Genomic DNA, 27,074 nt, shown 5'->3' with positions numbered 1-27,074 from the left:
CTCTTCTTCCAGTCACCAGGGACTTCTCCTGATTGCCATGACTTTTCAAATATCATGGGGAGTAGCTTGGCAACCACATCTGCCAATGCCCTCAGGACTCTGGGATGCATCTCATCAGGTCCCATAGACTTGTGTATGTTTAGGTTCCTCAGGTGTTCGCCAAGCTAATCCTCCTCTACTGTGGGAGGGGGTCTACCCCCCAAGCCACCATCTAGCTGTCCCATGACCCAGGAGGGGCGAGGGGAGCAGTTATCAGTGAAGACTGACGCAAAAATGTTAAGTACCTCAGCCTTTTCCCCATCTGTTGATATGTGATCACCATTTCCAACCATCAGTAGGAGAATGTTCCCTTTGATCTTTCTCTTTTCTTTGATGTACCTTTAAAAGCCCTCCTTATTGGTCTTTATTTCCCTTGCCAGGTTCAGCTCCAGCTGCACCTAGGCCTTCCTGACTTCATCCCTACCCAACCGGGCAGCGTCTCTATATGCGTCCCAGGTTTCCTGTCCCTGCTTGCACTGCCTGTGCAGTTCTCTCTTCTTCTTTAGTTTAACCAGCAGGTCTTGACTCAGCCATGCCAGCCTCTTCCCTTCCCTGCCCGATTTTCTATATACGAGGACTGAGCACTCTTAGACTTTATGGAAAGCTTCCTTAAATATTTGCTAGCTCTGTTCCACTGTCTTGTCTTGGAGGACTTTGTCCCAGAGGGTCCTACTGAGTAACTCCTTGAAGAACTGGAAGTCTGCTTTCCTGAAATATAGTGTCCTAACTATACTCCTCGCGTTTCCCATATCCCTCTGGACCTTAAACTCCACCAGTGCGTGATCACTGCAGCCCAGGCTGCCTCTGATCCTAATGTCACTGATGAGTTCGCTTGTATTGGTGACCATAAGGTCCAGTATTGGTTCTCCTCGGGTGGGGGGTCTCTATCTGCTGGACTAAGAAATTATTCTCAATGCACTCCAGGAGTCTCCTGGATTGCCTACAGCTTGCCGTGCTACTTTTCCAGCATATGTCTGGGTGGCTGAAGTCCCTGAGCAGGATGAGAGCTTGCGAGCATGAAGCCTCCTGTAGCTGGAGGAAGAAGACTTCATTGGTTGTCTCTCTTTCATTGGGTGGCCTGTAGTATACACCAACTACTAGGTTCCTGTTGGTTCTTCCATCTTTGATTTTCACCCACAAGCTTTCAACGTGTTCATGGCTATTCTTCAATGACAGCTCTTCACATTCTATCCCTTTCCTGAGATAGAGGGCAATGCCTCCACCCCTCCTTCCTGGTCTGTCCCTTCTGAACAGCCTGTAGCCATTGATAGCCACATTGCAGTCATGGGATTCGTCCCACCACATTTCCGTGATGGCAACTAGATCATAGCTTTCTAGTAGCATGGTGGCTTCCATCTCTTCCTGCTTGTTCCCCAAGCTTCGTGTGTTAGTGTAAAGGCACTTCAGCTGGGCTGCTGGTTGCATCACGTTCCCAGTGGACCCTTTATTACCTATAAGGTGTATTAGAGAGGTCTTCTCCCTAACACCTGACACCCATCCTCCCACCTCTTGTTAAGGGCTAGCTTGATGTTATCCCCCTTCCGCTTCATATCTAGTTTAAAGACCTGTCTAGAAGCCTTGCAAGCTCCTGGGCAGACTCTCCTTCCCCTCTGAGAAAAGGTGGCTCCCATCTGAGGCCTGTAATCCTGGTGCTGTGTAGGCCATCCCATTATCAAAAGCCCCAAAGTTATTGCGGTGACACCAGCCACGGAGCCATGTATTAATTGTCTGGATGTGTCCGAGCTGTGCTATGTCACCACCTGTAATTGGAAGGAGGAAAGAAAAAATCACCTGGGCCCCTTATTCCCTCAGTAGCTGTCCCAAGGCCCTAAAATCTCTTTTAATCCCCCTTGGGCTTCTTACTGCTGCTTTGTCCTCTCCAGATGGAGCAGCAGTAATGGGCGATAGTTGTTCTCACCAGGTTGGGAAGTTTCCTGGCCACATCCCTTACCCGGGCACCTGGGAGGCAGCAGACTTTGCTGTGAGTGGGGTCTGATCGACATAGCAGACCCTCTGTCCCCTTCAACAGAGAGTCTCCTACAACTGTGACGCTCCTATCTGTCCTTGTGGCAGTTGTGGCAATGGAGCGTTCATGCCATTTCGGTCTCTGCCCCTGCTCTGATGTGGGTGCATCTTCCTTCATGTTTTCCTCTGGTCTGTCCTCCACATTGAGAGCCTCAAATCTGTTGTGGAACGACACCTGAGGTGGTGTGGGCAGCAAGGGGGTTGATTTTCTGCCCTGTCAGTGGACACATGTCCACTCAGTACCTCCTTTTGAGCCCTCATGTACAACCTTAGAGGGGGGAGGATGCCAGATCCTTTTGATCCAGGGCTCTTAACCTGTGTCTGTGTCTTCTCTTGTCCTTTAGAGCTCAGGATGTGATCCCACCAGTTTATAATCTGTGAATACACAGAAGTCAATAGTGGAGTTCAGGAAATGTGCATACCAGACGTGTATATCTATACCTTCTAAGACTTTTCTTTTATTTCATAATACTCACTTCAAGAAGAGGAGTTCTAGAATGAACTAATGAATTGTGTGATGTGTTCTATTTCCCATCTGCTCAACAGCACATTTAAAAGAGAATTTATTAATATTACAGATCTTGGAATACACTGTAAAAAAAAAAGAAGTTTGTCAGCCAAGTGTTTCCTCTTTCCCAATTAAAATAGCATTGGTATCCATTCCCATCTTTATAATCTTCATACGGCTGGTTTAAAACACCACAGCTCAAAGGCCACAGAAAGGACAAAAGTCATTCTATAATGACAGAAGAGACACCAAACTTTTCAGTGGCATGTACGTCTATTTTTGTTGGCCATTTGTGAACCATGAGGATTGCTAACGGTGCAGTAAATAATAACAGTAATAATATTAATCATCCTATCATTCTCCTCCTTATTGATGATCAAGCGGGGAGGACTTGGAGCAAATAAGAAAATCTAGTATACATCTATGACTTGGAGTTTCAGGAGGGCCACAAGAGCACATTGTTCTTGGCTAAACCTATTTAGCCTTCCTAAGTGAGACAGTCACACAAACAGAGCTTGAAAATGTGTGTCAGAGCCTGTAATGCCAAGTACTGTAGCATGCCAGCAGGCAGAAACACCAAAACCCAGTGAGTCAGGAGGTGTCTGTGATTGCCAGGGAATACTGTCTCTGCGGGCTCTGTCAACGGGAACCTCTCAACATTCTGCTGTTGTTCTGTCTCATTTCCAGTACCGTTGTCTTGGCTGGATGAGGGGGAACCCTTGGCAGGATGCTCAGTGTTGCCATGTTACAAATGTGGCGACTGCTGGGTTTCTTTTGAGCTGCAAGAAATTTAAATGGAGTGGAGCAAGTGTTTATATGAGGTGTCATTCTACAGATTCCAGAATGCCTTGGTACAGTCCTGACAGCTGATTGATTCGTTTGATTCCTTGCCTGTACAAGCAAACATATGAGAGATGACAGGCTGTGTAGGTTTTAAAGACTTCTCCCATTTTGTTTCTTGCTGTAGCTCTAGAGTTAGATATTGTTAAAGACTGGGAGTCGGCCAAGAGAGGGGACTTAATGGTTAAGAGTAAACAGTCAAATATCAATGTGACAAGATTATCTCCAGAGGATATAATTTTTTCTGTTCAAGGGAAAAATAGATGTTGTGTTTATTCACATCACAAAGGGACAGCAGTACGATGATGACATTTGTGCCTTGCAAAGGTGTTTAGTAATAAAAATGACTATGAGGCCCTGAAAGGAGGCAAAGTCAGTTAGGTAAATGAGCGACATCATTATGATGAAAGTCACATTTAGGTAGCTCAAACAAACAGTAGAAATAATCTAGGCTACTTCTCTCGTTAGTAATTCTGATTTCATTGTAACTAATAAGGAACACAGTTTTGAGCACGGCTTGAATACAGTAGCTTGAAACCACAGTACAAAATACAAAATTAGGAGTGAACATCTTTAAATGCAGGGAGGATCATTGATAGGAAGAAACATTGTACTGCAGCTCTCTGGCCTCTTGTGAGATGAGGGTTGTACATGGCTAGAAGGCACTCTTATTGACTGTATCACACACTGGGCTGAAGACTTACAGTGAAAGTAAGCCAATTTTCAACTAAAAATGTTTTTTATGCGGTTCATGATTTGTTTGTTAAAATTGTTGTTTTAAAATATCTGATTGTAAGAATACAGCGAGATACCAGAAAGGGAATGGAGAGTAAACTGAAAAAAGCCTTAGATTTTCACCCTGTTATCAGAACCTGGAATCAAGGACTGGAAATCAAGACTCCATAGAGGGTCTTCGAAGCTGTAGCTCAGTAAGTAATTATAAACAAAGGTACACAATTGTAAAGCCTTCTCCTGTTATATTTTCTTATTTTTTAGCCTCCAAATTATTATTTATTATATGTCAGGTTTTATGTTTTGAGTGATACATGGAGCATGACTTCTAGTACTCTGGAATTATTTGAGATTGTGATTGTAATAATTGAATGAGTGAGTGATGGGTGGTTAAACTATAAACACTGAGGTTTTAACTGATTTTTAGGTTTCTCACAGCTCACTGAGGTAAGTGGCTCAGTTCCAACTATTTAAAACTTTTTCAGGTTCCTCACATTTGGGAGAAATGACAAGAGACATTGGTTCACATTTTCAAAGTTTATTCATAATCATTAGGAGCAGACGTGTAGAAACACAGGGGTCAGTGTCAGTTCTAGGTACCAGTTCAGTGAAAAATGGTCAGCTTCAGAGCTGTGTAGAAGAGACAGTTTAGGCACGTAATGTTAGAATAAACTAAACATTGGGAAAAAGTTAAAATTTTTGCATTTTCTTTGGGTAGCAGGTTGGGGGTAAGGAATAAATCTTTGTTTCTTTTAGAGTTCTCTGTTTCATAAGATAGAGGTTTTCTGATCAGATACTCTCTCCTTCTGTGGCACCTGCCCCTCCGAAATCTTCAGCACTGCCATGAGCAGAAATGGAAGTGAAATAACTGTGAACAATGTTGAAAATCCTGCATTCCCTCTGTAGGATTAGTTATCAGCAGTTCAGGGATGGATGTAGCGGGATCCAGAATGGTGGTACAGAGTTCTGCAGACCTGTGTGTGGTACATTTCCAGATCATCGTGAAGAAACGCAATTTCCCACCTCTTGTAATAACTGCAGAGCCCTGGGAAGCCAGCAAAAATCTGAAATGACATGACTAGATCAGCTTTGTGTTAATGTAGCTATATTCCTTCTGAGAGCTTGAGACTACTTTAGATGCCTTTATGTTGCTGCAAATCTGAGCTAATAAACCCTGCCACTGCTGAGTTAACACCATCTAAAGTTAGCTTAGGTGTGTCTGTCTTGGCGTTTTCTGACCTAAGCTTATCTAGTGATATTAGAGTGTATAAAGTAAATGAAGGTTGATCAGGATTTAATATGTCTTCACTGCTAGTCCTGCTCTGCTGTATCCAAGCTGGCGCTGGTGGTCGTATTCTGGTGTCACTGCCTTATGGTCTAGATTTAGCAGGGCTCATCAGTTCAAAGTAAAACTTAACAGAAACAGTGTGCGATACTGTGGGTTGTGCCCAGTGAACGCAAATGGGCTGTGTTGTTTGGTGTGTTGCACTGCGTACTCAGTAACAACTGTCTGCAGAGGCTTTTTCCTCCATTGTCCGAAGTATTCTTTTACTTTTGATAATGGAAAGCTGGTTGTAGAAAGAAAAGTGTATGATGATAGTAGCTTTTTAAACAAGTTGTTGGATTTATCTTAATGCAGTTGTAATTTCTTGACCAATTCCACTACTGGTTTTATTTATTTTTTTCTAGTTAGTATTGAAAATTTCTCCTTACACTGTTTTGAAATAAAAACACTTTATTTTGTACTGCAGCTTGTTTTATGAAGGCTTAAGAGTTCTAGGACAGAAAAAATATCCAAAGAAAATACTTATTTTTGGAAAAAGAGGATTTGTCCTGTTGTGAGGATTAGTCTACTTGCGTTTTTACAAAATGGAAGTTTTAGCATTATGATGGAGGGCCTTGCTGAATTGAGTTGTTTCTCCCACTTGCATAAAGAAATCTGTCATAAACTATCAAGAACTCACATTCAGTGAATTTGGTAAACATATGGACATAATTTACTTCATAAAAACTAAATTTGAGTAAAAGTAGTTAACGTAAAATAGCTAAATCCTGTTTTGGTGGTTATGTATTTATATAAAATATGTGAGTGTTCTGACATTATTAAATTATACTAATTTGTTTAAAGATTAAATTTGCTAAAGATTAAAGACAATAATTTAAAGATTCCTTTGCATGAACAGGCATCCTTATACCCAGTAAAGCAGATAGCTACAACCGAATTTTAATCTCAGTTTGTGTCACTCCGCTGGTCCAGTACTATGGATGAGCTTTATGTGCTTTCGCATACACTCAGAAGATCAACCCAAAGTACTCAGTAAGACATCTGGCTTTGTGGTCTGATTCTGATCTCCTCCAGCTCTGTGTCTTGTCTTTGTGTTTCCTTCATGCCTTCCTGTAACCTAAAATTCATTCTGTCCTACTTTGGAAGTCCTATATCGCATGGGTGTAGGTCTAGATCCAGGGGAGGCATTTTCTGAAACCATAGATACAATAACTAGGGAAATCCTCAAGTTTGGAGTTGTCGCCTTCTGCTACATTAGAGTTTTAGGTACTTCAGGTGCTGGACAATGGCCTGAATAGCAGCGAACAAAGTAACTGTCTTTCTTCACTGTGGTTTTTTTGAGGTGATTTAACAGAGTTTGCCAGACTGTGTTGACTGTGCAGAAAATACCTCAAGTTCGTTAAGGATGACAAGTCACCCGATTTCTAAAGTCTGGGACTGTCTGAGACATGAGCAGAAGCAGGAGAGTATGCTGAGGCCCCGGGGCCTGTGGGTCGGTCCTGGAGGGATATCTAAAGATCAGCGGTTCTGTAAGCCTTTAGCTGTGCAGCGATGCAAAGAGGGGTGTTGCTGCATGCCATAATGGGAAGTATGGTTTCTAAAATCCTGTCATTAATTGGTGATGCAAACCTGGGCTCACAGGTCCATAATGTGTTAGCATCTGGCATAGGAATAGTTGTCGTATTTAGAAGAGCATCTGGCTGAGGTGTGGACTTGATTAGTGTACACTGCAACCAAGAATCCTTCCAAACAGTTAAACTGGGCTTGTATAAGATGCTCTATGTTGTTTCAGGTGTTGTGGTCTTCGAAACTAAACATGCTGTTTTCCTGAACTAAATAACATACAAGGAAACTAAGATTAGGGATAAGAATATTATTTTTTGTAGTGATGGAAATAACCCTGATATCCACTAAATGAGCAAAGCTGGAAGTCAAGACCTCCCTGTAACGGCTACCTTTTAAAGGAATGGTTCTCAGCATCTGCTCTAAGTACAGCTATTCTGACCTGTAATAGAACTAATAATTTCAGAAAAGCCTAAAAAGGAGGTATTACTCTTCAAAAGTAGTTAGCCTTTACTATTACTATTATTGTTGGTTTTGTTGTTGTTGTTGTTTTAAGTCTTCTCTTCCCCTCTCTTAGATGTGCTTACCTTCTGTCTTCTTCCTTCCCAGACCACAGGTTTTACATTGAAAGGAGAGACAACAAAAACATATTGGAAATATTCATTAAAAAAAAAAACCAAACCAAACCCAACCCAAATCCAAACTTACTTATTTCCCATGAAAGTAACAAGAATCCTAAGGAACTGTTCCATCAAGCATTTAGTATTTGCAGCTTTATGCAATTTGTTTTTTTTTTTTTTTTACTGGGTACGAACAATTAGTATTGGTAATGCTGCATCTCCAAAGATTTGAACGTCTTTAATGGTTTGATGCTTTTCTTCTGAAGTTTGCCTGATCACTAAAGTGATCATAGTGACAGTGTGATTGGGTTGAAACTCAAGCTTGTTAGAATAGTAGATTAAACCCCAGTACAGAATTTGTAGCCTAAGGCCACACAAATACTGTAAAATTTAAATGATAAATCATTTGAAATAGGCATAACCCACTAGACTAATGGCTACACAGAAAAAATGGGTTATTTAATTACTGTTATAAAATATGAGAAACCTTGGGGGGTTTAGAAGTTCAGAAGTTCAGTTTAGCCTTCAGAGAAGCTCTAACATGAATTTTACAGCATTAGCAACTGTGGCCCAAGTGGCCTCTTGTGTTCAAGAACAATTCTTCTGGCATTTAATCGATTCCTAAATCTGTTGAAAACCATTTTGTGCACTTTCCTTACCCTCACTATTCTTACAGGAAGATTACTTGTGAGGTTTCACCCCTCTAGCTCTTGGAAAATTTGTTCTTTATTTCTTAGGATTTTCTCACAGTTATTTTTCTTGTGCAACACTATTCTTCATTTCTTCTCCCTTTGATGCTTACTTTGCTGGTGTATTTATATAAACACACCGGCAGGAACCGTATAATGCTTTGTTTTTGATAAGCTAATAAAAAACCCTCCTCTTTTCATCTCCTCTAAGATCTCTTACTTGATTATTGGAATAGCCCTCCTTTACATCTGTCTTTCAGGTAGCATTACTGCTTCCCTGTGTTTTCTGGAAAAAAATCATAGGTTCACATGTCTAAATTGTATTGCTGGTTTATGAACACTCCATTTTTCACTGGGTTGCCTGAACTTTTCTCTTCTCCTGTTTTACCAGTATATTAGATCATTTGTTATAGTAGTTTGTTGATATTTGAGGATACCATCCTTGCACTTCATAGCATTGCATCTGAAGGGAAAAAAAAGGCAAGAAACTTGCTTTATTCTGAGATCCAGTGAAGCACAGTTTGAAGAGCTTGCTGTGAGACGTTCTTAAAGGTGGATGTTAGATTTTGTTGTCTTGAAAAAGTATACTCAGAATTTCCCTGTATTTATGACAAAAATTATGTGAAAACCAAAGCAGATGACAAACGTTCATCAGATGTGTGGGGTGGATGTATACAGGAATTCAAACTAATCACTGCAGTCCTGTCTTTAAAATCTGTGACGTTGTGGTTGATGTTGTCTGCTGTGTCAACCTTCACGTGGTCAGAGAAAATAGGGACAAATACATCATACAGGTGGTTACTGTCGTGCCAGAGAATGCATGTAAATGTTCTTGCTGCATATGTAAGAAAGAGGCTATTCATGGGATTTTGTTGAATTCGAGTAAATGGAATAAAATATATGTGTTTTTGCTCTTGTCTGCTGAGAATATCTGTTTGGAAATGAATTATAATACATGAATTGAAACTACAGCTAGTTTTGGTGCTATGACTAGCTTTGAATGCCCACTTGGAATAAATTTTATTAAATAATTTGAGGTTACTGATTTGCTTTTTTATTTCAAACAGGTTAATCCTCAGCAGTGTGCTTTCTTTCATCAACAGGCTTCGTCTGATAGCTTGCAGAAGCAGCCTTTGTCTTCCTTTGTTTCCCTATCAGACTTTCACATTACTGCTTACAAAAAAACATTCCTACCAGTGGATATGTTCTGTGACTTGTTTCAAACAGTTGCACCTTGGCCTCTGTATTTCTGTTGACAGACGTTTCAAAGATAAAAGGGAAACTGGGCCCAAACAGTGATGTGATCAGGACCTTCTCAGCTACTTTTTCACTTTTCTGGTTCTGTTGCTGTTCGTGATACGTTCTTTGGCGGTAGAAGTTAAGTGGTTTTGTAAATGGAAAGGATAAAACACTGTCTTTAAAAGGCCCTACTTATTTCTGGAATGCAGTTCTTTGTTCTTATGGGATAAAAAAATAATTTGCATCTGGACTTACGTGAAAAGTATTAACTGAAACTACATATCCTGTACATCTTAATTTCACCAACACAATGTTTTGAACTTTTTAGTCTTATTTTTCACTAATTTAATTAGTTTTATAGTTAAAAAAATTAAAAATACAATCCACCTAAAAGAGAGACTCATTTCTTAATGTGACTATTTTAGATATTTTAATACTTCGTTTAAATAAAATGTTTTGTTAGCTTTTTTTGCATAGTGCTTAGGTTAGAATATGTGAACCTGTACAGGGGATGTTATGTTTTCTGTTTCCTGATGCTGCTCACACCTAAGCAAATCCTTGGCTGTTGTTTATTTGTGTTCTGTAAATACCACTGTGTGTTAACTCATTCTTTTCAAAATTGTTTCCACTGTGATGTGTTTGACCAGATGCTGCAGAAACTGAGTGTTACTGTTTTATTATTCCATTCTCTTATGTCCATTTTTAGCAGAATGAAGTTTAAAATGGAAATGAAAAGGGAGGGAAACTTGAAATTTGGTATGCATTGATGCCTTGCAATTTCGCAAATGGTTTTTAGATTATCTTTAATAGAAAAGTAACTGCAATGTAACAAAAGGAGAATTTTTAAAGATACATTTATCTATAATTAAGGGAAAATTAGCAGGGAGGCAAAGAGGAGACTCAGATTATTACTCCCACTGAGGAGAAGGCAGTTTGATATCAACCGGTGCTATCACGTTTATGGCTTTGATTCAGCTTTAGCTGTCTTCCTTGTGTGGATATCAAAGGGAATCTGGATTTATTATGATGATAGCAAATGGCATTTAGGGAACAAAGATCAGAGGTTCTTAGGAAACCAGCCTGCATTATTTTTGCTGGTCACAGACAACGTTATTTTCTTAGCAAGTACAAGCAATTGCAACTTGCATGCAAACCAGTAGTTCTTTGTGTTCTGTAAGTACATCAGAGAAATTTGTGTGCAGATATGCAAACAGTGTAAGTGCCCTTCTTAAAATTTATTTGCTGTCTTCCGTAATAGATCTAGTGAAGGTGCTACAAGATCTCTGTAATTTGCCATCTGTTTTATGTATGTTTTCTGGTTGACAGGCAGTCATTTAAAAAATGTGACGGTAGCAGAGAAAAGAGGCAGGATATTTATCTCTGGTGTTACTGCTCCTGGAATAGGCAAAATACCTTAAAACAATTTTAATAGCAAGAGAATCAGTCTTCACATTCTGATACTATCCCATTACTTTGCCTTCTTTAAAGCATGCCTGTAGGACAGGAATTCTGTGTCTCCAGGAGAACAGGCTTTGGAAAAGAGATGTTTTGAGGTCTGATTAAAAAAAACCAAAAAATGTTATCTATCCTAAAACATAAGTGCTAGCAGGGTTTGTTAGGTTGTATATACAATTACACTTGGTAAAAAGGGGCTGCTTGCTACTGTGTGCATAAGATTGAGCCTATAAAAATCAAACATTTGAATCCTGCTATATCACATGCAGTGCCTGGAACAGAACCACGTGAATCTGAAATGAGGCTTTTGAATAGTGCTTTACTGCAAACAAAACCAGACTAGAATACAGTGCTGTGTCAGACTGGTACTTTCTGTAACATCCCAAATGTTTTAAATATATTAAGTTTTTGTCAGTTGCTGAAGGAATATGGTACGAAAACCTAGATATATAAATGATCCTATAAAAAGAGGGATAAGGGAGAGATATCTACTATGGAAAATCTGTGAGAAATACTACAGACAGATGAAAAAGTCCTGAGAAAATGAACTGAACTTTAGAGCTTATAACACTAAAACACAGAAATGTAAGAAACTGATATCTTGTACTTCGGTGGATACTGTTCACTGTTGTAATAGTCCATGTATATTCAAAGCAATAGCACATCACAGATTTCAATGACTGTCTTTTGGAGTGTAGCAATTTTGCTGCTGGGTTGGTTTTTATCGACAGGTAACGACAATTACCCTAGAGGCAGTTCCAGATTTTGAGAACCAAGAGAGAAATCTGGCAGATAATAGTAGTTTTCATTTTTCTGGAATAGCTCATTTTGGTATTATGGAGATAAACATTATTAATTTGCTTTACCAGATTATAGATAGCCCTTCATTTTTAATGATAATAATTCCATTTTTTTCTAAAGCATATGCTATGAAAATGACTATTTACTATAGAATTGGAAGTGCTTTGATCTAAACAGGGCTTTTGTTTACTGGGAATACACTGTGTGGGATAAGAGATGAAGTGACAGTTTTAAATGGCTATATTGTTTTGAAATCTTAGAACGTTCAAGAAGAGGCTAAAGTTCACAACAGGCTGTTCCCTGCCTCCACTTGAAAAGAAAATTAGTTTACCTTCAGATGTGAAGAACTACTCTGCTACTTCTCATTTTGAAAATATATGTATTTTCCTTCAGTATGGTCTCATTTAAAAGTCTTAAAGAAAGCAAAGAAAAAAATCATATGGACGGATTTAGAAGTTCACAAATGGGAAGGCTTCACAACTGTTGGAGATTGTATGTTTGCACGTTAAGAGTGTGAATGCCAATTTCAACCTTTTTACATGAAATGTTGTATGTTGTGTAATTGGCAAGTGAGAACTGTATTCCCTTGTTTCCTTCCCATCTCCGTTCATTTCTGGGCATGAGACTAGACAGGGGTCAGAACCAGAACATCAGGAATAGAAACCAGGAACTGAAAATAGGACAGGTGTTGGGAGAATTGTAACTATTGCTAAAACCTCTTGACTTTTGATAGGTGTAACAACTCACTTGGAAGTCAGACTGTTTCATGGGTGTTTAGGGATTCCTCCTTAGTGTGATGTTTTTCAGAAGACATGTTTCTGTGGCAGGAGTGGATTCAGTCTATGCCTGTGGTATTTGTGCCAATATTTAATTTCATAAAAAACATTTCTGGTACCTTATAGACTGTCACTGTTGAACAGCACTCCATGGAGCAAATGCGTCTTAGGGAACATTTTTCTTATAATACTCCCTGTGTATAAGGAAGTATGTGGGGGGTGTAATACAGATCAGAGGATTAGGCACTTGGTGTACAGGTAGAGGGAAGCAGCCAAGCTAACAATTCTGTATCTCTCCATAAATGATACACTTAACATTGGTTAAAATACTAACTTTTATAAACTAGGGGAGGTGTGTTAAAAAAATAAATGAATTTTGAAACACGACAATAAAATCCTGCATGGGAAGTCCATTTCTATAGACGTCCTGTGCAAAAGTCTCCCATGGTTGTGCTTTAAAGACAAGAAGTTAGGCATGGTCTTTGTGTATGTAGTCCAATTTGTGGCTGGGCTGCAGTTTTCTTCTGCCTTTTCTTCCCTCAAACCTTAAAGCACCATTGATCAACATGATCTTTCTGCCATACTTTCAAACTCAGCTTCACCCTATGTCCTGTTTAAAATTGTATTTCCATCACAGTACAATTTTTTTTTTTAAATACTTAGAATTTTGATTTATGGTTTTCTAAGCCATGAGAAAAGTAGTCCCTACTCTGCTTTGAATGCTTCCGCTCCATGTTCACTGCTGAACATTTGTTTTATTTCCTGGGCTAGAGTTTGCAAGGATGTGAGGGAGCCTGGCTGACCTTGTATGCAGGTCAGTAAAATGCACCAAAGTCTTCCCGTAAAAGGTTTTATTCCAGCCCATTCTACTGAATTATTTCCTCTCACTGGAAGCTCTTCTATTGCTGTCAATGCTAGCAATTTAATCGGCAATTAATGTCCCATGTTAGTTTTCAGAAATTGTATTTTGGTGAGTATTACAGCTAGCTGAAAGGAGGTTGTGGAGAGGAGGGAGCTGGCCTCTTCTCCCAAGCGACAGAGGACAGGACAAAGGGGAATGGCCTCAAGCTCCACCAGGGGAGGTTCAGGCTGGATATCAGAAAAAAATTTTTCATGGAAAGAGTCATTGGGCACTGGAACAGACTGCCCAGGGAGGTGGTCGAGTCACCTTCCCTGGAGGTGTTTAAGGAACAGGTCGATGAACTGCTGAGGGACATGGTTTAGGGAGTATTAGGAATGGTTGGACTCGATGATCCAGTGGGTCCTTTGCAACCTGGTGATTCTATGATTCTGTGATTCTATGATTAATAAAACCTTTGGAGTTCTTGGTTGTTAAAACTGTTTGAAATTATTCGCATTTATCTGAGGCGTCTATGTTTTCTGATTCAGCCTAGAACAGTAATCTCAGACGAGGCTTGCCAGCAAATTTGCAGCTTCCCAGTGTTCTGACTCTCATATAATCATTAAAAGAGGAGCAGGGGGAATGAGGGAAGGTTAGCAGTTTTTAACTCCATTTATATAAAGGGCACTATAATATTTGAGTTATGTTGAGACAAGACAAAGATGGTCTCTGACAAATCTATGCTTTCATTTTAAACATTTATTTGATAATTTTGTCTCAAATTTCATGAGTTATACAAACATAATGGCTAGTTTTACTGATTAAATAATTTTATGTTGCTATATTTAGTTTTCCCTTTTAAAAAGTTTTAGAAGCAGTCCCAATAGCTTCTTCAATTGTAATTGTGATGAATTTTGATGATGAGATTGGAGAAGACAGTAGAAAAAATACAGGGTATTTAGGTTAAATTTTAATACTTAAGAAATGTTTGATTTGTCAGTAGTTAAACATTATTGACTACCATTTTCATTCATGATGGCATATATTGGCATAGGAGGTATGTCGGTACATCACTAGTGTAAGATTTATGATAAGGCAGTAGGTAAAATGTTCTGTTTACTGTTTTTTGCCAAACTTGACAAGAGGCAAATATAAGATTTCGAATATCAATGTAGCTGGGATCTTTTCCCCCATAAAATCGAGAATGTAGTTTGTTGGCTGGTCTGCTGATCTTGGAATTACTCCGTTAGCGCAGGAGTTGGAGACTTCGTAAATTCAAGGGTCTTGAGTTCGGTGCAGTAGATATCCATGGAAATGGAAAGTTTTTGAAGATTCAAGGTGAGCTTTCCCTGGCATGGTAGGTAGGTCGTGCGATCTCATTACAGTTAGATTTCAGTTTAGCATTGAGATAATGATTAATTGTCTCAGGAGGAGCAAGCCAGGAATTCTGGACTTTGTTAGCACTACCAAGTAGCTGCTGTTTAAACTGATGAGTGGTGGCAGTTACCTGGAAGACAAGAGGATCCTTGTGATATGCTGCCAGGCTTAGGGGATCCTATTAGGTAGGCTTTATCAGAGATGGGAGGTAAGAGAAGCTTAGGATATCGGCTGATGGTTACAGTGTTGAGATGCAGAGTAGGTAAACCTCCTAAAGTTAGTAACAGTTGACAAATACTGCTGTGATTGTCAAATACTGTTAGCTGTCAGGCTTTGTGTGAAAGCCGGGGCTGCTATCTGTTCCATCAGTTACCCCAGCACCTTCTTCTGGGACCCTTTCTTCCACTACTTGTCTTTCTTAGCAGATTCACAGGCTTGTGAGATGCATTGGCACAAGGAGTGCTAGCAGAAATGTTTCGCAGTTTTGTAGTGTGTTAGGTAGGTCTGTCACAGCACGTGTCGCAATCTGTGAAAACAGTGTATTGTGGGAATGATTTGCATTTTTCTTATTTTTATGATGCACAATGAATACTCATAGATGTAAATTAAAAAGACTATCATGCATTTAGAGAGAAAGAAGTAGGAACGTTTGCTTTTGCAGATGATTTTAAACACATCCTCTTTCACTAAATACGAGGCTGTGTTCTATGTCAGAAGGTGAGCAATAGTTTGTTTCTTCATAAGCTCTCTTCTTTCTGGCAGATGACCTTGCTGGTTATGGCAGATTGATCCTTACACTGAGTTTGCCATATCGCAACCTTTGTGCCCTTCACAGGTTTGCTGCAGCCAGAAATAACTGTAATTCCTTTGAACTGATGCTGATTTTTTTTAAAGCATTTATGCCACTACTTTTTTTTCCACCTTTCAAATTGACTGTGGCCCTGTTTAAGAGAAATTTCTCTGTTGATGATTCGGAATGGGGTACGTGTGCTGAGAGAATTAAGCAAGGGAACAGAATTGGAGTTTCAGGTTTAAATCACATATTTTTCTTTTTTTTCTTTCTTTTTTTTTAGTGTTCTGAAGGTCATGAAAGTACATTAATACTCCTTTGAACTTCTGTGAAATTTACTCTGTTGTAATTTCAATTATTACAATAACTAGCTGCTTTACATGCACTTTACAAGTTTATTATAAGATGTTTGAATACATTTATGCTCTTAATTGTTTGGTTTGGCTATTGCTCATATTAAACATCTTTGCTAATCCATGAGCAACTGTGAACTTAAATACATAGCAACTTTCACTGTTTCTGATTAGGTTAGGAATATTGACCGGTGCATGATTAAAGACTCTGCTGTCCAGGGAGGTTATTCTCCCTCTGTACTCGGCACTGGTGAGACCGCACCTCGAATATTGTGTTCAGTTCTGGGCCCCTCACCACAAGAAGGATGTTGAGGCTCTGGAGCGTGTCCAGAGGAGAGCAACAAAGCTGGTGAAGGGGCTGGAGAACAAGTCTTAGGAGGAGTGGCTGAGAGAGCTGGGGTTGTTTAGCCTGGAGAAGAGGAGGCTGAGGGGAGATCTTATTACTCTCTACAACTACCTGAAAGGAGGTTGTGGAGAGGAGCGAGCTGGCCTCTTCTCCCAAGTGACAGGGGACAGGACAAGAGGGAATGGCCTGAAGCTCCGTCAGGGGAGGTTCAAGTTGGATATCAGAAAAAAATTCTTCACAGTAAGAGTCATTGGGCACTGGAACAGGCTGCCCAGGGAGGTGGTCGAGTCGCCTTCCCTGGAGGTGTTTAAGGAACGGGTGGATGAAGTGCTGAGGGACATGGTTTAGGGAGTGTTAGGAATGGTTGGACTCGATCCAATGGGTCTTTTCCAACCTTGTGATTCTGTGATTCTATGGTTCTGTAAGTGTAGGGATATTTGTGTATACTTACACATCCAGTGTTTGTGTTTGAGACTTCCTGTAGGCACAGTGCAGAAGCAGTAAGGACACCAGCTTAAACGGATTGTTGCCCCAGAATCTATGATACAGTGTTTATCACTTTCCATTGAGTGGTTTTATGTTTAAATTAGGTGAAACCTCACTGAAAATCAGACTTTATACATGAATATTCAAATCACACCCAACACCAAAAAGCATTTCTAGTGAATCAACTTCTTTTGTTTCTCTGGTTTTATTTTGTTTTGTTTTAATTTTATTTCTGTTTTTTTTAGTGAGTGACAGTTGCTTCAGGAACCTTGCCGAGGATCGTAGTGGGATAAACCTTAAAGATCTGGTCCAAGACCCTTCTTTGTGAGTATCTGGCTCTTATTGCTAAGCAAAGAAAAGCTTCTTCATGATATCCTTGTGAGTAGTTTTGTAATTATATAAAGAAGTAGTATGATGAAGTACACTGAGTGCTTTAGCGGTAATATGCTTGCCAAGTTGTAAGTTCTTAATACAGGCAAACATTATTAACACTATGTTGTCTTTTACCTACTTCTGTTCATGAATATCTAATAAGCACATATGGTAAAGGGTACAAGAGCAGTTGTCAGAGGTAACAGGCTGTGCATGCTGGTATTTCTGTGGAGGGTTTGTATACACAGTCACGCCTCTGTTTAAGGAGGAACTACATATAAACTCGGAGATTACTGGGTAATTATGTTCTCATCAGTTATCTTAACATGTAGAATCCTTTTTTTCATTGTAGCTTTTTCATGCAGCTGATATTTATTTCTTTCTCTACTACCTGTTTTAATTCGAGTATGTGAGCAGATGATCTAATTTTTATCTTATGGCAACATAGTGGTCTTCATCTTGTATTTTCCTCTAAATACAATAGGAAAATAAATAAAATTCAACCTCATGAGCTCTGAGTCAGACTTGAAATCGTATCCAGACTTCTTGTTGTTTGTTTTTTCTGTAGTTCCCCACTCTCCCCCTCTTCAGTTATCTTTAATACTAATACACTCGCTCGTGTGCATGAGTGTATCACTTGCTATTCGGGAAGGGAAAGAGAGGGAAAAATTCACATCTTCCTACGTGAATGATAGTGCATTCCACAGTGGGTCTTAAGATGATGAGCCTTTACACCAGCAGAGCCTATTTTTCAGTATTGGTTGGCAAGTAGTGGAAAGTAAGGTATATTTGACACCTTATTTCAGTCACAGGGGATTTTTGGGGATAAATATAACTGTTGCTTGAGATTCACAGAATGAATGAAATAGGTAAATTTTTAATAATTACTAAGTGTTGAAGTCAAGGCTATTTCAAAGGTCTTATTTTTCAGCCAAAATTTGTTGCTCTGACTGTGGACAAACTGTTTCTTTCCTTTGTAATCTAATATCAGATACCAATGTCAGATTTACATAAAAATTTAATGCTTTATCTGTGAATGGCTTTGTTACTCTAAAAGTTTGCAGTGCATTTGTAATGCATGACACTAGTAAAGTTGTTTACCAGAGAGAGTGCAAGAAATTTTAGGTTCATTAGCATATAAATAGATATATAATCAGTATATACTTTTAACACTAGTTTATGTTAGTAGTAGATGATGACTTAGCAGCAGAGTCAGAAATACAGTATAATGCACCAAGAGACTAGTATAATAAAAAAGTTTAAGTGGTTTTAGATTAGAATGGTTTGATATATCATGTGAAATGCATTTTGGATGGTGTCTATTTCTTGTGAGCTACTTCATACTGTTTTCTAAGCTATATTAGTATCTCCTGCCTTGGTTGCCTGCCTCAGGTTAATCACAGATAGCTTCTTCTCTTTTGTTATTGTTTTTTTCCTGGCGTTTTCTGGAGGGCTAAAAGCGTGTCTTTATATTGAAATGAAATTCTACAAAGACAGCATTGTATGGGTTTTTGATTAATTTGGTTCATACCAAGCATGTCTAATTATCAGGGGAATCTTTTTTCCCCCAACAGGTTTCCCAGCTTAGGCAGTCCGGATTGTATAAACTTGATGTGCTTTTGGTTCTCTCATCTTTGCTGCTCAAATCAGGAGTTTGAGCATCTCTTTCTATTTGTATGCATTTTACTCTGTCAATGAAAACAGAAATGCTACTTAAGAAAAAAACCCAAGTGTACCAAATAAGCAAAGTGAGGATTTAGTGACTGACTGTGGGAGAAGGAAGCACACAACTACTTTACAATTAAATCTCATTTTGTAGTTAATTACAGGATAGTTGAATTTGAACAAAAAGTTGCTTAGAAATTCAACTGAAAAGGTGGTTTGAGAGTTAACTATTGTTCTTTATTCATTGCAGCTGATCACAGAATCATAGAATGGTTTGAGTTGGAAGTGACCTTTAAAGGTCATCTAGCCCAACCCTCCTGCAAGAAGCAGGGACATCTTCAGCTAGGTCAGGTTGCTCAGAATTCTGGGATGTCTCTGCTGTATAGTGGACAGTTTTGGACACAAAACTTAAAGATATAGAAGTGTGTAGGAGAAAGGAAAGAGGTGAAGGTGCTTAGAAAGTGCAATGCATGACAGGTGTTACTTAATTTAGAAAACAAGAGTGGAAGAAAGGAAGTATGAGTCGCCTACATTATTTAAAAGATTATTAAAAGGATTCTTCTTTCTGGCTGATGAGAAAGAAGTTCAATTTATAGCAGATGGGATTGGATATTTGGGAAAAATCCAAATGTCAGTTTATAAAGAAACTGGAATCTATTTCTAAGAATGTCAGGGAGAGCTCTGCAGATTACAGTCTACATATGCTTGGTCCTGTGGAAGTGTAGAGAGCTGGAAGGGCTAACTTTTTTTCCCCCCTTTCTTTTTTCTTTTCTTCTATGAAAAAGGTATACATTCTGTCAGCTTGGCATCAGCGTAATTAATATGACCAAAAACCAAATGGAACTTACTTTGATTGCTATGTAGGTAGCTTAATGTGGCTATGAATATTCCAAGCCTATGATTTGGTTGAGATAAGGCACTCAGTCCAGCCCTGCCTACCATTCCAGTAACACATAAAACGTATCTAAGATTTTGCATTCCACAAAGGAGATTTATCTCCATGAGTAGACTATAGGTGTCTCTCAGTGAATTATCCTAAACAGCAGAGCTGCAGACAGCAGGTGTAGTTGGAGGAACTAGGCTGGTTGGTTTTAGGGGATGGTGCAGATGTTCTTCAGACTATGTTCAGCTAAGGTGAAATACAATGGAACAGTTTAAGATGCTAGCAAAGCCCTGCTCTTGTAAGCAGGATCTTTGAGGCTCTGTAGCAAGGCTTAAGAAAAGATAGAAAATTGATCATTTCATTTGACTCCTTGCTTAGGAGCAGACTGAGCACCACCCTTTTTTTTTCCCCCTACTTTCTACTCTCAATACCCAATCTGTGCTAAGGAGAGAAATAGGTTAGATAGAATCCAATATGGCTGTCACCTGAGACTCCTGCTGGGGTCTTTACTACTGAATTTCTTGTAGCTGTAAGTTATTCAAATACACTTCTGAAGCATGAACCATCATATTATTAGAGGTTTAGGCATACTTCCGTGTATTTCAAGCAGAAGTTCTATGTGTAGACATTCCCAAATATTAGCTCTTAGGATCACTTTATAAGATGTTCTTTTCAGCTCTACTCCGTTTATAGGCATAAAGTTTGTAAAATATTTGTCCCGAAAGAAAAGAGGATGCTTTTAATTTTTCTGTGCAATTCAGTAGGTGCCGCTGCACATAACAACTGATACACATTTGTTTGGAAACATTTTAGTGCTTCTTTCAGATGAACAAGATCCAAGAGATTCTAAATATCTTTCTTCTTTCTAGGCAAAATCACATATTTAAACTGTGTTTCATATCTCCTTCGGATTAGCTAATTTCAATTAAGAGGGGGTAGATAAATCTAAAAGGTAAGAACAGGTAAATTTTGACAGGAGATGGGAAGTTATTTTAATATCTAGGGACTACAGAAGCTTTCTCTTTTTTGTAGAAGTTGAGAGAAAAAAATATTGTTTACCTTCCAAGTAATTGCATTAGAAAGACAACCAAAATGTTAATCCACAAGTTTAACAGATCTGTACTAGAAACTCCTGAGTGAACTTTGAATTCTGTTTGTCCATGACAGGAGATAGAAGTCTGACAGAAGTTGTCTTTGTCACTGCCTTATTTTATTTTACAACTTTGGAAGGAAGAGCTAGATACTTTCTGGGAAATAATTGTGAGAGCTTTAGAATTTGTCTATTAATCTTAAGGACTGAAGATAAAGAATTCTTGAGGAGCTCTGATTTTTTTAGTTTTGTTTAATGTGAGGATGCATGCTGTGCTGTTGGATTGAAGACTGATAAATAAAACATTAAGTCTGTGGATGTAAAATTTCTGTGTCTATCTTCACTTGAAGGAAACTGTCCAGCAGTTGTTGAGGATAACTGAAAGCACCTTAGTTCATTCTTTCTGGGTGCTGCTCATCATGTGAAAATGAGTAGCATGTTCTGTCGTGATGTAGGGTGCAAATCCCATGTTATGATGATACAGTTCTCTTTCTCTTCCCTTTGTACAGCCTTTCCAGTTTTTCAGTGTCTGTTATAATATATGAATGTCACACCTGTTTCCTTTTTTAACTACTGGTCTCAGTAATGCACCATAGAGAGGAAACCTTTCTTCTCTAATCCTGTCCACTGCAGCAGCATTCTAGTGGGAGTTTATACTCAGTTTTTGTCCATTATTTGACTGTACTAGCACGTTTTCCCTAATAGGCCTGGCTTACAAAAATACTTCTCTTGCCTCTCTTGTCTCCTGTTGGTCAGCTCATCTGTTAGCACCAAATTATTTAATCAGGCGATCTTTGTCAGGGCAACTGGAGGACTCACGATGATAACCTGGAGTATTCTGTTATGCAGAGGAGCAATACTGAGGTGTAATGGAAGTGCCGTCTATTTCAAGTATGGCATATAATGAAAAAGTCGTACTTGGCAAACTTCCAAAGATCTGATGCATACCTAAAGTAGTTAATGATGAGTGTAATCCATAAACACTTCATAAAGCTGGTGTAAATAGAATTGGCCTCATACTATCCTGATGGTTTCTCATTGATCTGGGACAATGAGTGAGACAAGCCTTTATCTGCTTCAGCTGCAAGCAGAGTTTGTGTGTGCCTGTAAAAAAATTATAGTTGCCCTCCCTTTGAGATAGTTAAAACATGCTTGCATTAAGTGGCCAAGTTTTCTTCGCAGACCAGTTTCCCTGCTTGGCTTCTTCATAGTCTGGCCAGAATCTATGAAACGTATCACAGAGATAGTTCTGTAGTTCGTGTGACAAACAGTTTTTCCCTCCAGTCATACGAATAAGTCCATAAGTGTTTTCTACAGCCATTATGTAAGGGACTTTCTGTTTAGGCATGCTGATTATCTAAGGGAAATCCACTTCTCACCTTCATTGGAGACCTCCACCACTCGTACTTCAAGAAAAAATTGTTTTCTACTTACAAGATTCCTTGGCAGTTTGGGGCAAAAATTACTAATATTGTATGTGTACTTCTTTGGCTGTTGAAGCTTAATGACTCTTAAACCTGCAGAAACAACTTCATCTGTCTGAAGCAAAACCTTAACATCAGTCTGTGGCAAAGCAGAACATAAGAAGAATGTCTTTCTATGGCTTGTTCTGGAACTAACAGTTTAAAAGGATACATGATGTTTGTTGGAATAAGAAACATGGCTATTGGTTATGGAGATTTACTAGATCATTTTCAGGGTTACTATTTATGTTATTTTTATTAGCTATACTAAAACGTTGATTTGGAAAGGAAATTACTAGGAAATATTTTCAAAAAAATTCAAAAGGAAAGCTGTGTCCCTCTTGCTCTGTTTTACTGTATTTGCTATCTAATGTCTGAAAAGAAATACACAGGATCCAGGTTGGAAAATGTTGATCTAGTTCCACTCTAAACAGTTTCACACAACTACTAACATTACCCCTCATCCTTTCCTTGAGCTTTTATTGCTTGAGCGTGACATCACAGTATGGAATATCCCTTTGGTTAATTTGGATCAGCAGTGCTGGCTATGTCCCTTCCCAGCTTTTTGCCACCCTGGAGTGGCAGAGGGAGAAAAGACAAGGCCTTGATGCTGTGCAAGCACTGTTCAGCCATAGTTAAATTATCAGTGTGTTATTAACAGCATTTTAGTCACAAATCCAAAACACAGCAACATACTAGCTGTGAAGAAACTCAGCCCCATCCCAGCCAGACCCAGCACACATACAAGTAATGTTACAATTGTGATTTTTTTTTTTCTTTTGGATTTGGAAGGAATATAGACAAGGGCATCTGGATATATTCAGAATCAGACCAAAATTACTTTATACAGAAGAATTAGGAAAACTGAGTATATACCAAGTACTGTCACAGTCTCAGAGGTGACTTTTTTCTGTAATCATTTGGAGTGATAGGAATAGATTAGAGCAGAATGTAAAATGTTCATTTGGTTGAATATAATTTTACAGCCCATCATTTGCTTTTGAATTTAATGGCACAGCAGCCCAGTTTCCTGCTCAATATTCCATTTTCGCAAAATCACAGTCCGAGATCTTTTTAAAAGCTTCATCTATAATGCTAGGGATTTCCTTAAGGGATTATGCTGTCCATCTCTCTGGCTTTGCTTTTTGTCTTCTTATCCAACCCAAATCCACCACAGCTTCTAGTTGCACTCTCTAGTCTTACTTTAGTGACCTTATCTTGCCTTTCTTGATCTTCTCATTTCAAGCTTCTTTTGGAGGGATCTTTTTCTGTTGCGTTTGCCGTTTTCATCAACTTTCCACTCTCTTAGGATCTCTGACTGTTGGAGCTCAAGCAGCCTCTTCTAAGCCCATTTTCCCACCTCCAGGCTTCATCGAAATCTCATCTAACCTGACTCTTCACCTGACCTTATTCTTCCCGACTCTAGTTGTTGTTTGTGTTTAAATCCAGATCTTTTCTGGTTATGTAAAAGGAATTTCTTCTCATAGTGTCCAGGCAGTGGAAGGCAAAATGCTGTATGTATCTACAGAAGAGAAATGATACAGTGCTGATCTTGGGTGAACCTGCATCAGTGGATGGTTCTCTGAGCAGATCCTCATAATACTTACTGAAAAAAGTAGAAAACAAAACAGAAGACCTACTTATATGACTGTATAAAGCTGGGATATGCTTACATCTTGACTACTGTATTACCTTCTAAAAGGAATATGGTATGGATCATAAGATTAAGCAGAGATTTGGAACAGCTTCTCACACAAAGAGAAATTAAATCGACTAGAACTTTTCATGTTAACAAAGAAACAATGTATGGTGGAGGTACACAATGAATAGCATTAAAGAAAGACTCGGAGGCAATTGTTCACTGTTATTCACAGATAAGAAATCGTGACAGGAAAAAATTCAGAGAGCAGGTTTAAAATGAGTAGAAGTGCATACTTATTCAAGTGTAACAGAACTGAATATTTCATAATTGATGGAACATCATGTGGAAGCCTGGAGTATAAATGATAGATAAAAAAACCCAGAATTAGACTGATGGACCTACTATGGCTGTTAAAGCTGATGATCTGCATGTAGTGTCTAGGTCAGCAAAGCTTCTGTAAAGAAGATGGCAAGAGGCAGTAAGTGTGTACCACAGGACAAATCATGCTTTATGTTTATTCCTTAAGCATTTGTTTCTCAACACTAGAAACATCATACTGAGTTGTGTGGACCTTTAGACTGATCTAGTATGGCAATTTTTGTATGTCAGGAATAGTAGTTACATAAATAGTGAGCACATAGAAACTTGAAACACTTTTCCACAAAGCCAGCAAACACTTATCCATGAAAGTAGAATGGGCTTCGCTGGCACATCTGAATTTAAATTTGAAACTCCCAGTAATGGAGGAGCAAAAGCTTCTTAACACAGGGGTTGTAATAATTTATTAAACAGGAGACAATTTCTCTCCCCTAACCTCACAATTTAAAATGACTAAATGTGTTTTTCTGAAATGCCCTTTCTTCCGAAAATCATTTGTGAACTGACCCCCAGACATCAGTCTTTTTGTAGGAAAGGATTCATTTTGTCAAAGCTATAAATAGTTGAAAGAGTGCCTTATTTGGAGAATGCTGCTATGAATTTTTTGTGCGTTAAGTTGAGATTTGTATAGATTAAGCTAGCAGGGCAAGCAGATAATCTGCTACTGAAAGATTATAAAAGAACACCTAGCCTGGGTTGTAAAGGAAGCCTTTGCCACACATTTTAAGAACGATTCTGACACTGAGATACAGAAAATTGCTACCCAGAGATGTTTTCATGTTCTTACACAATGCTACTCACTGTATTTAAATTCTAGATTGCTTTCTTAATTAGAAAGAATTGTCCTGCTGTCACTTGTTCTGGGGTACTTTTAAAAGTTACTTACCTTTTCGCAGTGTACAGCAAAAATCTATACAGATAGTGCATTAAGAAGGATGAAGTATAGTTATCCTACGATAATTCGTGTATTGTTTTCATGTATTCTTTTCTTGCCTTCTTTCACTGTCTTGTTTTTTACCATTAATTCTTTACATAGGCTTTATCCATGCTAACATATAAACATAAAAAGAGCATAATGAGGACACAAGTATATGATGATGACAGCCTTGAAGTTCAAAACTGATATACCAAGGGTTTAAAAATTACCTCAAGTGATTTTACATAGTTAATTGTTTCAAAGAAACGCAGCTGTAATACAAAAATTAATGCATTCGTTTACACTCTTACTAATTCTGTTTGAAGCTTTTTCCTTTTTCTATAGCTATACCATCTCTCTTCTAATCTTCAATTTCATCACCTTCGTTGTTTTCTAACAGAAGTTTTTATTCTAATAAAATTCTGTTTTGTATTAGTTATTTGGTTTCAAATAGGAGAATGCATCTCATCTATTAGGTGACATTTTTGGTTGGAAATACAGTCTTTCCGTGAAATTCATTATTGGTGTAATTTTCAGGTAGGTAATTGTTTTAGAAAATACGAAGTGCTCTGTAGTGTCATTTGACTGACATGATTGAATTACTATTAAAAAAACACACATTGAGAGATCTCTTTCTCCCTTAACCCCTCATCATTCAGTATGCCTCTCTCATTGTCATAAGTACTCTATACAATTAATGTGCTTTGTAGCTCAGTACAGTGTGTGGAACTGTTCATCTACAGAATAGATGGTGGAGGGACTGTTAAACGTGGAAATGCAAAGCTGGAATGTATCTCTTCCCAATTTCAACAAAGCATACTGCATTTGTTTGTGTGATTTTTTTGTTTTTAAATAGTCTGTTACTTATTAGGTGGTGTTTTTTAGTCTGCTGTGTTCTATTTTTTTCCAAAAGATACATTAGAAAATACGAATGTACTTCCAAAATAAAGATGCTGTTAGTGCATACTTTCCTCTTTTCTGCTAACAGAAGACCCCCCACTTTCCTAACAGAGCCTGGAGAGCTATTCACTATACAGGTTTCTAATAATGTACGGAATACATTACATTATACAGTTATCCATTATATTATACAATATATTATATAATGCAGTTATGTGTGATTTTGTTTTCATTTTCACGTACAGATAAAGAGAATACAGGACAATATGATTGTGATATTTTTACCACTGTAGTCCTGGGATGGCTGCATGATTCAGGACTGAGAAGCAGAGTGTGGTACCATGAGCAGCTGTTGTGTCTGTTTTGCGCCTGGAGCTCTTGCTGTAGCCATATTGTCTAAATTTCCTTCAGGAAACTCTGTATTGTGTCTACACTCTCCGCATTAGCAATGCTCTGAAAATTAGAGAAAAACATTTGAATAAATTTTTATTTAACCTATCATTACAGTTCCACAGATATTAGAACCTTATTTTCATCTAAACCTGCATGAACTTCAGGGGAAAATTAGAGGCTTCAGGAGTGTCAACCTATCACATTCCAGGGGTTTCTGTTGCAGAGTACAAGCCATTAAGAAAAATTCAAGAATGTATTTGAGTTTTCAATAGTCTTGAAACATCAAAACTCCAAGACTGAGCAGTTTTCACAGAATAAGCAACATAACCCAGAGTATACTCATCCTTAGTGGCAACCATGCAGCCCCACCTGTCCATCCATACATTGACACAGGTGGATCATCTTGGCTTTGTGTGTTTAAGCAACTGCAAACTTTGCTTTCCACCAGCCTACAATAAATACTTCTACCCCAAACCTATCTAAAATGATTCTCAGGATATTTACTTACAATACTTTATTGTAATTAAACTTACAATGACAGTTTTGAAAGTTTTGGAGTTAATTGTACCTTATTCAGACGGTATTCCTTGGGTAAAGTTGGCTTTAA

General features: G+C 38.5%; 1 protein-coding gene across 24 annotated transcripts in view; it reads left to right on the top strand.

The window, feature by feature from the left end:
* Positions 1 to 27,074, top strand: part of GPHN (gephyrin) — a 289,546-nt gene that overhangs the window by 77,092 nt on the left and 185,380 nt on the right. For all 24 annotated transcript variants that reach the window (XM_054067590.1, XM_054067585.1, XM_054067588.1 and 21 more), the window contains exon 2: positions 17,011 to 17,089. In XM_054067590.1, coding sequence (XP_053923565.1) covers positions 17,011 to 17,089 — 79 coding nt within the window. The remainder of the gene's footprint in view (positions 1 to 17,010; positions 17,090 to 27,074) is intronic.

Source organism: Cuculus canorus, chromosome 5 (assembly GCF_017976375.1).
Source record: "Cuculus canorus isolate bCucCan1 chromosome 5, bCucCan1.pri, whole genome shotgun sequence".
In the NCBI taxonomy this organism is placed as follows: domain Eukaryota; kingdom Metazoa; phylum Chordata; class Aves; order Cuculiformes; family Cuculidae; genus Cuculus; species Cuculus canorus.
Note: the sequence above shows the minus strand (reverse complement) of the source record. Positions and strands in the feature narration are given on the sequence as shown.